This window comes from Oxyura jamaicensis, chromosome 3 (assembly GCF_011077185.1).
Source record: "Oxyura jamaicensis isolate SHBP4307 breed ruddy duck chromosome 3, BPBGC_Ojam_1.0, whole genome shotgun sequence".
NCBI classification, from domain to species: Eukaryota; Metazoa; Chordata; class Aves; order Anseriformes; family Anatidae; genus Oxyura; species Oxyura jamaicensis.
The window spans coordinates 14525303-14541343 of NC_048895.1; the positions used below are offsets into that span (position 1 = coordinate 14525303).

General features: G+C 46.6%; 1 protein-coding gene across 1 annotated transcript in view; it reads left to right on the forward strand.

Annotated features, from left to right (window-relative positions):
• Nucleotides 1-12254, forward strand: part of SHLD1 (shieldin complex subunit 1) — a 64988-nt gene extending 52734 nt beyond the window's left edge. Inside the window, exons 7-8 of the mRNA XM_035321681.1 lie at nt 11354-11921; nt 12081-12254. Coding sequence (XP_035177572.1) covers nt 11354-11874 — 521 coding nt within the window. The 3' untranslated portion in view covers nt 11875-11921; nt 12081-12254. The remainder of the gene's footprint in view (nt 1-11353; nt 11922-12080) is intronic.
• Nucleotides 12255-16041: the final 3787 nt, after the last annotated feature.

Genomic DNA, 16041 nt, shown 5'->3' on the forward strand with positions numbered 1-16041 from the left:
CATACAGGTGTTTTCACATCACTTGGGAAATAGTTGGAGTGCTGTTCTTTACTGTTTGTAAGTGCTGCGAATATTTACAACTTAAAATATCAGCTGGATTATGAAAACCCCATGTTGCACAACTCATTAACTTCCATAAAAACTGCCCGGATCTATAAGCCCTAATTCTCCCTTTATAAGGGGTTGTATTTTTTTTCCCTTCCTTGTTACCTGTATGATTATTTTGAATAAAGCAGCTATTTTCAGCTAAGCAAGCTCGTGGTCCGAGGTGGGTGAAAAATGTTATCTTTATTAAAGGAGAAATGGAATTGTCCTACCTTGCACTGGGTTATCTGTCCTTTTATTTGCATCGATTTGCAGGAATTAGTTTTGTGTCAGTATTTTTAAACAGTTTGCAGTAATGCAAGATGTTAAAGCGCCTGGACACCCTTTGTGTCGCTTGAACATCTGTCATAAGGGTGGTGGGGAAAAAAAATCAGCGTGTGGTTGCAGTAACTATCAGTAACCACAGTTCGTCAGTAGCTGAAGGTGTTACTGAGGAGCTGTCCAAGCGAGTGGTAACACGCAGCATCAGGCTCTTGCCTCGGTGCTCGCTGTGGTGTGGGAAATGTGGGTTTCCCCTTGGTTTGCCTTTTAAACAAGACCTGGGCTCTTGCTGACCTTCGTAGTTTACACAGAATTGTGTCCGTGAGTAACTGAGGTGAAATATTTGGTTTGGGGCAGAACTGAGAGGTTTGAGTGCTCGCGGCTAAGGGATTTACTTAAAAAGCAGGTCTGATAGGCTGCGGAGCCAGCTAAAGGGATGCAAACATACCTGAAGCGATGGAAAGCTTGTACTGTTCGGTCTTAGAGGGCAAAGCTGAGTTAGAGCAGGGAAATGCCAAGCCTTCCTCATGGCTGGCTGGGAGGACAAGGGGGAAAACAGCCGAGTCGACTGCTGTAGTTGTTTGCAAAGTGACTTCTCTCCCTTTCCTCCTTCGTAAAGTTATACTCTTTTTTAAAGACTTTCTCCCTTGTGCACTGTCCCTGTGTTTTTTCAGCCTGTTCAGAGCCTTATGGATGTCCACAGCTATGACACTGCCTGAGAGCTGAGGTCTGACAGGTGAGCTCAGCTCTTTAAGGGCCCGAAGATTCGCTCCTGATGCACTTCTTACATGATAACTGCTTCCAATTTTGGGTTTCAGGTGCTCAGCTTTGTAGCAGCACAGCAATTCTTGCAGAAAGCTGACTGATTAAATGGCAAAACGCTTCTGTTCAAAACCTAATTTTCTATCGAGCTGCTTCTGATGGAAGAGATTTTCAGTGATTCCCCAAGTGCCATGCAGATAATTAAGAAGAAGCCCTTGTGGTTCTTAAGCCTCCAGCATTTGTGAATGGTCTGTAAATGTGCCCATCACTCTGGGCCAATAATCTCTTTGCTCATTGCTTGCTTTCATGTAATATTGCGGGAGAACTAGATGGCTGCGATGTTTATTCAGTGTACTTTTAAACTGGCAAGCCAAAATGCCCCAGACTAGCAATGAACAAATACCTCTAACTTATTAAACTTGTATATCTTGCTTGCTTTTCATTGTACTCTGAAATTGCATTTTCTGTCTCTTGAAAATTTCCTTGATGACTGTTGGATATATCTGATTCTCTGCTTTCTTCGATATGAGGATGTTTCATTTATTAGCCTGTGGAAAGCTCATAGATGGAGATGGTTATCGTGCTTCCATACTGAAAAAAATTTCTGTTCTTGTTTTTGAGTAGTCTTTTTTTAAAAAAAAATAATTTTGATCAATATGTGATGCACAAACTTTCTCTGGCAAGGGAAGAAAAACCAGCCCCGAGCTGTGTGATTCTACATCCCAGACAGCCGGGCTGGGAAGAGGACAGAGCTGTAGCTCTGCTCTTTCAGTGCCAAGGTGCTCAGGGGCCAGCTTCGTCTCTGCACAGCCTTCTCCATGCACACAACTACCTCAGGCCTGTGGGGAGACTGGGAAAATGCCTCACTCTACATTTAAACCTTCACCAGAATTTCAGTAGATTCCTTGAACTTTGTGTATGCTGTTTGCCTGCTTTTTAAGATTATTTCTTTGTGCTTTTTTTTTTTTCTACGTTTGCTTTTAAAAGAAGGGCTTTGCCTGACCTACAGTGTATTTTCAGGAGTGTGACAAAGGCAAGAAACATGGTCTTAAAACTCATCTTACTGTAAGTAACTTCAGGAAACCTACACCTGTGCCATGTTCCTCTGTTGTTGTTAGTGAAAATCAGTCCCCACAGGAGGGAAAAAAAACTTTCACCTGAGGAGAGGCAGGCCGCACATGCTCGGCTATTTCTTGTACATCTAGAGAGAATAAGTCCATCTATAAACACCTCTTTTGCTATGCCCACATGAACTCTTTTGGCCTTAGGCAAAGATGAAAGGTAAGGACTTCCAAATCGGAGAGCCAAAAGGTACCCGTCTGCTTTCCTGTTGTACAGTGGTCTGCTTCTGTAGTTAGCTGTGTTCATGTTGAGATGGCTTGACTGTGTTCAAACAGCCCAGGTCTCTCTGGTTTCTTTTAAAGTTGGTGAGAGCATCTGTGTGCTCAGCACTTCTGACAATTAAACCATGGATTTAGGATCTGAACCTAAATAAGCTGGTAGAAAGCTGAACTGAAGCTTAAAAAAAGGGGGGGGGGGAGTAAAGAACTGAAGTTGCATTGAAGTTGGGCTTTACCTTCATCTGCCTTATTTGACTCAGTTGGCAACCTCCACTGCTCCTTAAAACTCTTTGTTTCCCAGGTGCCCTGTGGTACCTGGGCATCATTTCCATGTCAGGATTCGGGCCTCCAGGCCTCAGGCCTCCCATGAAGACGGGTAACGGTAGTATTATGTGATAATCCATCTCTTGCTCTCAAAAATACGCACAAATAGTATAATTTTAACCACATTTCAAGAGGGATGATGGAAAATATCTTGCTCTGCAGTATTGTTTTGGTCTAAAAACTGCCTTTTTGGATAACAAATGGATTCCCAAGTCGCTTGTGTCCAGAGCGGTGTGTAGCAGGTTGGCAGCAGAGCTGAAAGGCGTGTGAGTGAATCTCTGCAATGCCAGTTGTGTGGGTGTTTGTGGGTGCTAACCTTGTAACGAACTGGGCTTTCGAGTGTCGTAATGGCAGAGGAAGGCACTGTACACAGAACAATTTCCACCCCTTTCTCCTTTTCCAAGTTCACACGGTTTGTAAATAAGGCTAACCCGCCAAATTTTTATAACAGTGTGGTCTTCTCTTCTGTCCTTCTCACTGAAGAAATGCCATAGTGATAGGTTCTTCCTCTCCTATTTTATCTCTATGATAAAATAGAGATAAAATTGTTGTATTTTTTATTTTTATTTTTTTTCTAGGCAAACTGTCATGCATATCACTTCGCAATGAGATGCAGAGGGTAGAATTTTTTTTCCAGTCATGTTGAAACTTGAGCTATTGATCACCAGTGAGAGCCGTCTGCTTGTTCCTCTTCTTGCCAAAGGCATCAGCTGAGCATTGTTGGCTCCTCTCAAGTGCTGAAAATGTGTGACTCTGAATGAAAGACGAAGTATTTCATATATCAGGGAGGGATATTGCTTTGCGTTTTGTTTTTAATTCTTAGAACTGCAGTGATGCTGCGTTACTCAGTAAGACTTGTACTCTAGAGTTGCTTCCTGACATTGGCAGTGGCCATTATTGAATGTTTCAGGATAAGAGGTAGTTTTCCTCTCTTCATTTCATCCTCATCCTCCAAAGTGGGAGTCAGCAATATGCAGTATGCTGCCCGTTGGGCCCCATTCTTGCCTCTAGCAGAGGATTTGCTAAAGCCCCAAAGAATGGGATTTAATAATTCTGCCAGAATTTTTTTCGCTAGACTCGCCTTTGATCACAGATTGTCATCCAGATAAATATTCAACTTCTATTTTAATTTAATCTCTCAGCTTCATCAGTTCTGCACGGCAACATCTAGAGAATACCTGTAAGTGCACTGTTTTCCTTTATTATTTTCCTCATATTTTACCTTGTAACTGTGAAGGATGTTGTCTTTGATCAGTCCTTTTTTGTCTCTGTGAGAGATCTCCTTGGATGACTCAGGTTCCCCAGGGACTTGCTCACCTCCCAGCCAAAGAGGTGGGCACAGCAAATCTTTCTTCTGATTCTGAAGTTTGCTAGCTGGTAACCAAACCCAGGCTGGAAAAAGAGAATAGACGAGACCCAAATTTATAATCTTGAGGCAGGAGAAAAAAAATACGAAGGGAAACAACTCCATTCGCTTTAGCTGTGTGATGTGAGTAAGTGAGAAAGCTCCTTCAGGAACCATAAAGCTCAAACCCCGCTTTTCCTTCATAAAATTCTTTTCAAATCTTAAGCAATGAAAATCAGACAAGCGGAATTTTTCTCACTGGTTGCAAGCACCAGGTTTGTACTTTTATTCTGAAGCAGAATGAGCTTAAAGAACAATATGGCCTGAGGTTAAATTACAGCCTTTTAGGTAGAAAAGAATGACACTGCAAGTTAGTGATTTTTTTTTTAAAGGAAAGTGTATTTCTAATAAAAATTTTCTGCCTGCTCTTAGCAGGAAAGAAGTCAAACTTACATCTCAAACTGGTGCAAGCCCTACCCATGGGCAGAGCGGTGTGGTCCTGGTGGGGAAGGGACCTCACAGGAGAGGCTGCTTCACCTCCAGAGCAGGCAGAGGTTTGGGTTGAGGATGCTCCTGTTGCATCTTCTCTGTCAAAGGCTCTAAGCCTGTTGGGATGCTTTGCTGTGGCTCAGGAGAGGCGGGTTAGCACAGCACTGCTGTGTCTGCCTGCGAGCATGCTTTCCAAACACCTAATTGGAAACTGAGCAATTAGCTTAAGAAGAATTAGCCTAAGAAGCCTTGTCAGAGTTTCTTCTTGGAAATCGGTGCCGTTAGTGTTCTGTAGACAAGGTGAGCCTGGCTGTCATTTCCCAGGACTGTGTACGTAATGGGAAAGCAGCAGATAGCTGCAGTTCAAATAAAGCCCCTCGATGCCCTCATCTGCTGGATAATAACTTTAATTGATGGTTAATGTTTTCAGCTACAGAAATGTGCTTCTTACTATTTCTGTTCCAGAGAAGGTGACTGTTGGGAGTAGAATCCTTAACCTTATGAAGCTGTTCTTAATTGCACTTTGAGACAAGTAGGATGTTTCAGGTTTTTTGTTTTGTTTTTTACTAGCTACAGAATCATGTAAATTAAACCACTTCAAATACCTTGTATGGAAAGCTCTTAACTTCGCTATTTCTATTTTTAGAATGGTGATGAGCTCCGAGGCAGGAACTTGCCACGTGAAAATAAAAGCTTAGACACCCCAGCGATGTTGCTGCCCATTTCTTCAGAGAGACCTGTGGTCATTGCACAGAGAGGTGTTCCTGTATGCTCTTGTACTTAGAGCAGCCTGTTCGCAGGCAGCTGCATCCGATGCCTGTTGCTCTGGGGCCTAGCTGAGGACGAACCCACACGAGGCTCTTAGCAGGGCAGAGCCGTACGTGGAGGTATTTATGGTGCTGCCATGGCTTCTGCCTACACCCATGGCCCTGGACCACGGGGCTTGGTTGCTTAGGAACAGGTAGGTGAGATGACAGCAGTACCCATCTCTTAGCCTTCAGAAAATCAGGGCTGTTAATTTGCAGCAGTTCATATTGTAGCTGGCCAGTTCTGTGTTTATTAAATCCAGCGTGTTTAACTAGCACATCATCCAGAAGACTTCATTTACCTGAGTTTTACCAGCTGCCTTCAAAGCACAGCGCAACCAGGCATCAACCGTGAGCTCTCGGAGCAGGGCAGAGCTTAATACCAAGTGTGACATTTGGAAGAGTGTCTAGGGGGATGAGCTACGTCTGCTTATTGCATTTCAAAAGCGCTTTACTATTTGCCAGGCTTTTTGTTTTTCTTGAATTTCAGATTCCTGGGGGAGTTGGGCAGAAAGGTTGATGCTTCCCCAGAATAGCTGCTTACGTCTTACCCCACACGAATTCAAGCCCCTCCAACTTGTAACGCCACAAGCAGGTAGAAGAAAAAGGCAGGGAGCCTGACTCAGTACCGGGCTGTATCCCATGCCATTCCTCCTTCGCTGCCTTTGCCTTTTACTCCATACCCAAATTCCTCCAGCCTTTGTTTTCCCTTCTTGCTGCCCATTGCCTACCCTCCCACCAGGTCTGCCAGCAGAGCAACCAGCGTTTGTGAGGCTCCTGGCCAGCTCCTCAGCACTCAGACACAGCACTGTGTGCCTCTCCCCTGGGCTGGTGGATGAGCGAAATCGCTGCTTGGGTAAAGCAGAGTCTCAAAGGTAATTGTCTTGTGAGCTATAGCCTACTGCCTGTTGTGGCGTGAGAAGGCTGGTTTGTGTCATCGGGGAGACAGCCAAGTAGCAGGGCCTATTATGTTCTTGTTTTCACTTTCAGTTCACAACTTAAATACCCACAAGGAGCAAATTTTCTCTGCTTAAAGCAGCCTTTGTGAATTATAATGTCATTGAAAATTCCATTTCGCCTTTGCTTTAAGCGCTGGAAGGTCTCCCAAACAAGGAAGCAAGTAGAAAACAGCTGTTTTCTGCAAGGCAGGGACGTGTGCAGAGAAACTGTAAACCCCACCATCATTCTTCAGTACCGTACATAGAAAACTTAGAGGGATGCAATCAGCTCACATACGGGTTTTTAACTCTTGTAACCGATGGAGTTTTTGTTGATGCAGGTAAGGGCAATAGGCTGTGATCCCAAAATGTCTGGCTTCGCAGTGCATGAGCACTCTGGCATGTGATTCCCGGCAAGCCAAGGTGTTGTGTGAGACGGGGGAATAACGAGCTCCTGCTGAATCCTCCCCAGAATTTCTTCTTTCTTCCCAGAGCAGGGTGGAATGGCTTTTTTGTTGTTGTTGTTTTTTAATGGATACAATCAACCAAAACAACTGGCAGCTCCTGTCCCTCTCGTGTGACTCATCCCTGCCCGTGGACGCAGGGAATGCGTCAGTTGGAGCTGTAGCAGGTCTCTGTGGGGAGAAGATTCACATGTGTCGAAGGAGCATGCAAAAGTGACAACGACCAGGGCAAGTGGGGCATCCAGGGCTGAAATGGCTGATTTGGGGACTGCCACAGGAGGGCTGGGAAGTCTTCTGTCTCCCTCTTTGGGAACATCAATTAACTTGCCACGGCGATGAGCCGGGAGGGAGGATGCTCAGCCCTGTCTGCTCCCAAGGAGACTCAGCCAAGTATTGGTGACTTCTGGGTCAGCACCACCCAAGGAAAGAGTTTGTCTCTCCTCTAACCATCTCCTCTCCTGGGTTTTTCCTTTCCATTGTTGCGTTGCTCCCTTCTGCAGTAATTGTTGTTCAAGGACGTTTCTTCAAATGACCTGATGTCGATAATCTCTTCTGGCCTTCAGAGCAGACAGGGTGGCTCTAGAGGGAACCAGACGTGTTTTCTCAGCGTACCATCTCATAGCTGAACACCTAAATGATCCGTAACTCTAATTTACAATCCTGTCACAGACTTTACAACACAGGGATGTGCTCTGGCGTCATCTCACCACCGTCTGGTTGAACCCCTGTCACCACTGTGAACACACGGGTGATTTGTGTCGTTAATTTGGTTCTGCCGAATAAATGATTCGTGCCTCCCAGTCCCCTAGTTTTCTTGGTACTTATTCAGGGTGGCACAGCAGAGGCCCTGCAGAGACATTCAGCCCTTGTTCCAGCTTAGCCACAGTATGTGGCTGATCCCATTGCTGAATGGGGTCAAGGGCTGTTGAACTTCTGGAGAAAAACAAACCACACCTCAGCCCCAGCAGCACAGCAGTCCTCTGCATTTAGAGACGAGGCTTGCTGCTTTTGTTGGACAGGGCTGCTCTGGTAACATATAACCCCAGAGAGCACCAGGGCAGTTCTGGGGTCGGTATGGGCTTGGGGTTCACTTTGGTGGGTCGATAACGGGCTTTGCTGGGCTTGAGCTACATCTTGCATGCAGCTGTGCCAGGGATGAGTCATTCCAAAGCTCTGGAACAAACGATTCCGACCCTGAAACAAGTGATATAATTGCCCTTTTCATAACCGTGCTGATGACACACACTCTGGTTTAGCTCTCGTACTCACATCTACAGAATAAATCTTCCAGACCCCATAATGGGACGGGCCTTTGTGCACGGGGCACGGGAACCCACACACGCGGGGTCCCCAGGAGGCGGTCAGACAGCGTGGGAGAGGCTTGGACAAATCCGGCTGCAGACGTACCTGGTGAATAAGCAGCTGCTGGCATCCAGCTAAGCCCCTGCAAGGGGCAGTGACAGAGACTATGGCAACACCAGCCCTGATGAACCGCGAGCAGCTGCAGGGATCGCTGCCCGCTGGAACGGGGTGAGTTCTCTCCCCAGGAAGCCATTAGCGGAGGAGCTCTGCTGTTTAAGGGATTTCTAATTTTATCCTCTGACTACATGTGCCTGAACGTTGTTACATGGAGTCGAACCGCTGCATGAGCCGCCTTCATAGGCGTGCAAGTAATGATACTGCGGAGCTGTTGCATCAGTGGAAGTGGCCCAAGTCCAAACCAGGACTTGGTTGTGTGCTTCAGGCGGCAGGGTTATGTGCGTGTACCAGATGGAGACTTTAAATTTTCATCAGCAGCTTCACAAACACAAAGAATATCCTTTTATTGGCCCCCAGGTCTTGCGCGAATAAGCTGCAAATGCTGGTCTTCAATTAGCTCGGAGTGGGGGCACAAACGAACTAATATATGGTCTGAGTGATGATTATCCATCATGTGAGAGTGAAATCAAGACATGAGTAATTACTTGTTTTCATTTTTTTCATTTTTTTAATACCTGCTTGGTAATGTAAATGAGTAAAAATGCTAAAATCCTTGGGGCCAGGTTGTCTGGTAACGAAAGTCCATTAACTTCGACACGCGTTGGGTCAAGCCAACACAAAGGTGCATGACAGCTGTGCTATTAAGTTTGCCATGGAGGGATAAGCGGTCTGTGAAAGGACATTCTTCCTGCCGAGCGCTGGCCAGGAAGGTCCAAGCTTTGAAGCAACGCTGCTGTGCGTTATCGGGGAATCCTGGCTTTCTGGAGGGTTGCAGGTACCCTCAAGAAAGGGCAGCATGGCGTGCTCCTGTGCCGTATGCGTGTCCCAGGTGAGAAGCTCTTTTTGGACCCTGCAGGCATCCAGCTATTGGGATTGTGCCCTGGGGTTTATAAATCATTCAGGACATCCGTGCGTTAGAACAGCAGTATCAGCAGTTTAGGGCACGACAAAGAAGGACCTCGTCCTTGACCAGTCTCTTTTAGGGACAGAAAGGGCGGGACATCTTTGTGAAGATCAGTCTGGGCACATAGTTTGGGAAGGTGCCAGGATCTTAGAAGGGAGGCTCGGGAAAGGTGCAGCTTCACGGGAGTTAGATTGGTTCTGGGAACTCTGCTTCGAGGTCTTCACATCTTGCTTTAAGAAGGCTTTGGTGGGAAAAATAGACCTATGTAAACTTAAATCAGTAAATGAAAGAAAACTCACGTCATAATATAAATGAGTGCCTTCTCGCTAATCAAAACACAGAGTACACCCCTGAGATATTTACTGATCCCTTTGGTGGTTGTACGGCCCGTGCTTCAGCAGAGGCTGGCAGCTATCCATCGCTCTGCTGCCTTGTAATTGCAGAGGGAGGCACAGCAGCACAACAAGGGTCTCCCCTGATACTGTGAAGCCACCGGGATTTTGCTTTCCCCAGATCATGCAGGGCTGAGATGTCGCTGGAGGCAGCTGCTGCTCTTTTACCAGCTAGGCCAGCGAGCTGAGTGTTGGTAGCAAGAAGACAGCCCCGCGCAGGGGGCTGCAGTTGCCACCGGAGGCTGAGCACAAGTGACGCTTGATTGGGTTATCAGAGATGCAGGAGGCTTCGGTCCTAACCTAACGCAGGCACCGGGGCTGAGGGATGGAGGCAAAATGGGCCTGTTGGCTTTGATGAGGTCTGATTTGCTGCTCTGATGGCACATGGCGATGTTAAAAGAAGGCCACTGAGCGCTGGAAATGACACAGCGCGAGAGGAGATGTTCTTAAAATTGCAGAATCAGACCAAGTGAAATTGAGAGGAAAGATCAAAGGTAGAAGAAAGTGGGGGGAGGAAGAGAGAGGCAACGTATGATAGGGCTGCACAGCCATCTTAATTTAATTATAATGCCCCTCTGACCACTCAGGCAGGGAGAAGAGCTCTCTGTGTACCAGGAGGTGAGGAGCTGCTTTCTGCTACAGTACCGAGATTTCCTTTGAACCTAACCTGGTCTCTTCCTGAGCTGCAGGGCTGCACTCTGCCTCGTATTTTACAGAATTAGGAGAGACTGAGCTGTCTGCTGACCCCCTGCGTCCTGCTTATGCAACTTACAGATGACGGCTCCGCAACCTCTGGCTGAGCCCTGGAAGATTTTCCTGCCGGTGACTCAGGTGCTTGGCAGACAGGCTGGCCAGGCGGGCTCGGGCATGAGATTGCAGTCAGAGGGGCTCCCTGGGTACCAGAGCCCAATTCCAGGTCCCTTTATGTACCTTCCTTTTCTACAAGAAGGTGTACGTGGCCTGCTGATCACCCTGGTCATGCCTTTGCCAAATGTCTTGGTGCTGCTGGTGTGTTAATTGGGCGTGGGTACACATCCCCCTTCGTTGCGCTGGAGCAAAACAGAATCAGAGCAAAGGAGGAGAAGGGCTGAGCAAGTCCTTGGCTCTTAGATAAAGATTATCTGTAGGAATCCCTGCAGGACATGGGCAGAGTGGTGTAGTGCAGCGGGGCGGTGAAAGTGGGGCTCCATGGGGAAGCACGAGGTCGCCTTTTGCAGGCCCCCTTCCCAAACCCCGTGCGCTCGCAATAACGATGTGGACTCGGAGGCTTTAGGTCTGGCTGAAAACTTTAGGAGAAGCCTGCACGTCGTGCTGTAGTGATAAAATAAGGACTGCGAAAAGGGAAGGATTGGACCTGGTGGTGAAAGAAAAAAGAAGCAGGCAGAACTGTTCTATCTGCAGACTGGGCTTTCGTGTAGGTCGGCTGTTGTCTCCAGCAGCAGCAGATAGCAATTTCCACCTCTTTAGAAGTATGAGTGAAAGGAGCCTGGAGGCGTGTACCACGGAGTAGATTCAGTCACTGCGGAGGGACAAAACTGGGACACCTGTGAGATCCCCAAATGCAAGATTGATCTTTATGAATCTGTGCTGCAAGCCCCTCTGGCAGAACAGCGCGTTTGAAGCAGCGCTTAGCTCGCTCCTGCACGGAGCTTGTTTGCCAGACTGCAGTGAGGGGGGGCAAAAAAAGATTTTGCTACAGGGATGACCTGGTGACTAATGAGTTTCATTGATCTTGTGCTTGCAGGAGAAAGCAATCCACCCTCTGCAGTTCCTGCGAGCTTTTCTGCTGGAAGCCCCGAGAAAGAAAATGTGAGATGTTATCCAGAAGCAGGGCTGTGTGAGCACGCTGAACCGAACGATGCTTCTCTCTCAAGTATGTATGGATGTGAAAACACAGAAGACACAAGCATCAGGAAATCTCTTGATGGCTTCTACGAAACATATGGCAAAAACGGGCCAGGCAGAGCTGATCCCACCTGTGAGGCTGCGTCACGATGTCTTTCACAGAAGGTTTCAGAGCTAGCAAACCGGGGTGGGACCAAATACGCACTGCGGTGCCTGCAAATGGCCCAGGTGGTCTTGAGCAGAGATGGATGTAAGATCTTTCCAAACTATCCCACTACAGCTTGTTTTTCAAAGCCAGCTGAGGGAGAAGTCGTGTTGGAGGATACAAAGAGAACACCTGGACTCTCAGACGATGTCCTGCAGTTCCTCTTGAAACAGACACGGATGGAACATAGCCCCGACGTGCTGCATGAGAAGTGATCGAGATGCTGGTTTGCTTCTGTCACCAGAGCTTGGCTTTTTACTGAGAAGAGGTGGATTCCTTGGAAAGACACTGTTGCTCTTCTCACTGTCTTTGACAGCACTTATTCTGCAGGAGGGGCTCATCTGGAGCAGACTTTGGGGTAGCATCGCATGAGGAGCATCTATGGTCCCTGTTAGCTGATCAGGATGAGTGCCAGCTGGGTGAAGGGTGACAGCATCTGCATCTGGAGCTTCAGACACGAGCATTTCTACCTACCAGGCTTCTACACTGGCTAAACTGGCCTATGTCCCTGCCCCTAGCTGAACAGCAGCCCAGCCCTAATTCAGCCCCTGCACAGGCGTAGAAGCACGTCCACGTGCTGTTGAGTGCAACTGAATGAGCTCGGTGTGGTACGCCCCATACCTGGGGAGGAAACTCGAGATGTGGTTCTGTACCTGACTGATACTGTACGGCCTCCGCCTCCTAGGGGGTGGTGGATAGCTGGCAGTGGTTACCTACAGACACACGGTCCCACAGATCATCGTTGCAGTGCGGGTGAGCAGCTTCAGCAGGAAAAGTGGGGGAGAGAAAATACAGCTACTGAGTAGGTTATATTTTACAGGAGGGAGATAAAAAAAAAGGGAAGCTTTATCACCTTAGAGATTTTTCTAACACTTCAGATGCACCAGCTGAGCAGAGTGGCTTTTCTTCCCTATCTGTGTGAGCTGGTTTAAGAGCAACCTGAAATAGATCTTAAGTAGGGGCTCTGCAGGCATGTTCGTAAGGAAGCTGCAGAACCGATGCCAGCTGCGCTGGTGTCGGCCTGCTGTGAGATGCAGAGTATCTAGGAAAAGCAGAAATCACACCTCAGCATGCCCAAGACGGTGGATCACTCGGCTGTGCCTGTAGGGCTCTCTCCATGCCCATTAGCCCCTGCTGGTTTCGGCTGCCGTGGGGTATGACCCTCGAGCTTTCACAGAGAGGAAACCACTGTGCAGTGCTCGAGAGTGCTCTGCTGTCTTCGTTGGCATTGCACGAGACCTTGAGATTCCTTTCCTGGTGCGCTGATGGATGAGGGAAAATGTTCTGAATGATGTTTGAACCACGGGGTGGTTCCTGTCCTTTAGGGATCAGCCAGCACTAGTTGGGTGCAGCAGAGATTTGCTGCTTCCAACGCTGTCTGCTGCTGCTCATACCCAGAACTTCCTTGCTCTGGTTTTAGTTGGCAAGATCGCCGCTGGCTGCAGCGAGAGCTGGCCCAGCACGCTCGTTTCCCAGCTGGGCTTGTGGTGACTCCATCGCTTGCCCTGCACGAAGAGGTGACTTGAAGGACTAATTCCCAGCAGTTGGTTTTCATCAGCGCCATCTGGGGAGTTTACAGAGCCCTGGGCGTGATGCATCGCTACGGATTTGGCAGGCCTCATTCTGCTTTGCTTTGTGCTCGTGGAAACCGGGATGAATCCCAAGGAGAAGAACTGCATGAAGGACGCGGGTCTGGGCTCCCTTGTTGAAGGGAGCTGCTGTCACACAGGGCTGCAGTTCAGGCCCTCAGCCCCCTCTGCTCAGCGTGTGGGAGCCCTTTGAAGCGGTCAGTCAGGAGCAAGTGGAGTTTCTGATGCCTCTGGGGAGTGGTTATCAGTCATTAAAGCCACGCTTCACCATTTGCAGTTATTCGTGTAAATGTTCTGTTCTCAGGCTCCAAAAGTGGTGTCTCAGGCTCCAAAAGAGACCTAGGTGGGAGAAGAGAGTTTTGTAGTGGTCTTTGTTGGGGTGGCCAAGCCCACTGCCTTGATGTAGCTTTTGCTTTGCTTCTCAGCTTGCTTGGGGAGCTTGCAGAGCAAAGAAACCTGCTGGAAAAAATGTGACTTTCGTCTTCTCAAAACCATTATTGTTAGACTCTCATTAAAATTTGGAATAAAATTACTTTATGGCATTTTTTGGTGTGTTTCAGGTGCTTAAAGAAACAGAGCTGAACTTGGCTGGGGAAAGTAGGCTGCAAAATCCCATTGATTTTTAATGGTAATGATGCCAGATGAATGTTTAGGGGAATCTGACAGTCTTGCTAGACGCCTAATTGTGGTGTTAGGAGCCTAAACACATTTCAGTTTAGAATACCTGATCATTACTTTGGTGAAGCGAATGTCTCCATTTCTGGAGAAACAATATTAGGAGGTGTTTCACTGGGATCCTACAGTTCAATCCCTTTTATTAAGTTAAATAAGACTGCTGCACAGAGAATAACTAACAGCCATTGCTCCTTTTCCTACTCACTTCTAATTAATGTTTTACAAACCTGTGCTGGAATCTGCTGTATTTCCAAGCCTACCGAAAGCCAACCAGTTTGCATTACTCATTGCCTTGATAAACATCTCAGTTCCTTCAAGATGTGGGGAGCTGAATGCATCCCTCCCCTTTGCCAGGTGCTCCGAGCCAGGTCCTCAGGTGCTCTGAGCAGGCTTCACTTGAGAGAAGCACGGTCCAGTTTGGCATCTTGTGAGGCCGCCTAGAAGAGATTGTGATAATAAATATCAGTGCTGCTAAGTAATAGCAGAGGGGGCTTAACTTAAGTCTGCGTTTCAATTTCTTGAGCTGATTTGCAGTTATAGCTAAGGTGGCGGATGGAATTAACTTTGCTGGATTTATTTTTTTCCTCTTATTTTTATGGGTAATTTGTTTTTTCTATGTGTGTTGCTTTTGTAGCTTTTCTCAGGTGGATTACAAGGGGATCTTTTGGGACAGTTGTGTTACGATCCCTGTTCTGGATCCACGAAACTGCTGTTTCACAGAGTACTTCACTGCTCCTTGCAGTGAAGATGGGTTGTTGGTGTGAGAAAAATCTCAAATAATTTTCTTCAGACAGGATCTTCTGTGAAGCTATTTTATTCATGATTGCAAGGGTGGGCGTCCTGCCAATCAGGAGCGCAGTTTAGTAAATAAATCATCACCTTTTACTCCCTATTACCCGACGCCTGATCACCTCCCGTTTCCTCACTGGCTGAGTACTACAGGCTCACAAGCTACTCAATGCTCCTCTATGCCATATATGTACAATTTTTCCTTTTTTCAACCCTTTAATTTCTCCTTTCTTATGTTTTGAGAACCTGTGATCTTTGTTTTACTGTTCTCACACTGCTCATCCTCTTTTTCTCAAGCTTCTGCCTTATTTTGGAACAGCGAGGCCTTCTGCTGTCCTCTTACCTACTTAGCATTTCTCCTTGTTATGACTACACAGCTACCTTGGAATAAAGAAGAAAAATTCTCTGCTGCAAAAACCCAACTTTGTTTCTCACCATTCCCCCCTCTTCTTTTCTTACTCCTGTTGTTTTTGCACCTCTTCACATTCCGCACTCTTGAGTTTTTCCAGCATTGAGGTGCAATGTTCTTCTTCGGATGTCACGGGGGATGACAGATACACAATGCCATCATTATTACAATACCAAGGAACAGTTGTCTGAGCCAATTCTGTTCAGGTAACCACAAAGTTAGTTTCTCCCAAATGTTTCTAAATCCCCAGGAAGTGTCATCTTGAGCTACTCTGTGTAGGATCTTGTTGTGTTACATTTTTTTCCCAAATATTTTTGAGATCAGCCAAATTTGTCCCATTTGACCTACACATATACAGCAACTAGTATTAATTACAGTGCACGCTCCTCCTTATGAGGTTATTAATAAATCTAATACTATTTGATTCTAGAGTACTATTTTGGCAAACTTATAAGACTTATTTTCTAGTTCTTCAATTATAGCTGAGATATTTACAGTAGCGTTTTCTAATTCACGCACTGTTCATTTTTTCCCCCCAGGTTTACTCATTCTTCAAGTATCTACATAAAGCAGAATTAATTTTCATTTTTGAAGTAGAAAATCTCAGTGGTGTCAGTTGGATATTAGAAAACAGATATTTAGAAAATAGATTAAATATTAATGGTATTTATTAAATTAATAAATATAATAAAACAATAATAGATTATAGATAACATTAATAATATAAAATAAGAAAGAGCAGTTCTCTACTGCAAAAGCACAGCTTTGTTTCTCGAATTGGGACAGGGATCCTTGTCACACCCCTCCTTGCCATTGCAGAGCTGTGTAACAACCCCAGCGGGTCTCCCGTGGCTGCAGACACAGCCGCAGGTCCCTTGTTGTCTTCGTCCTTACGTAGGTGCAGTACAAACCGTGGTCAG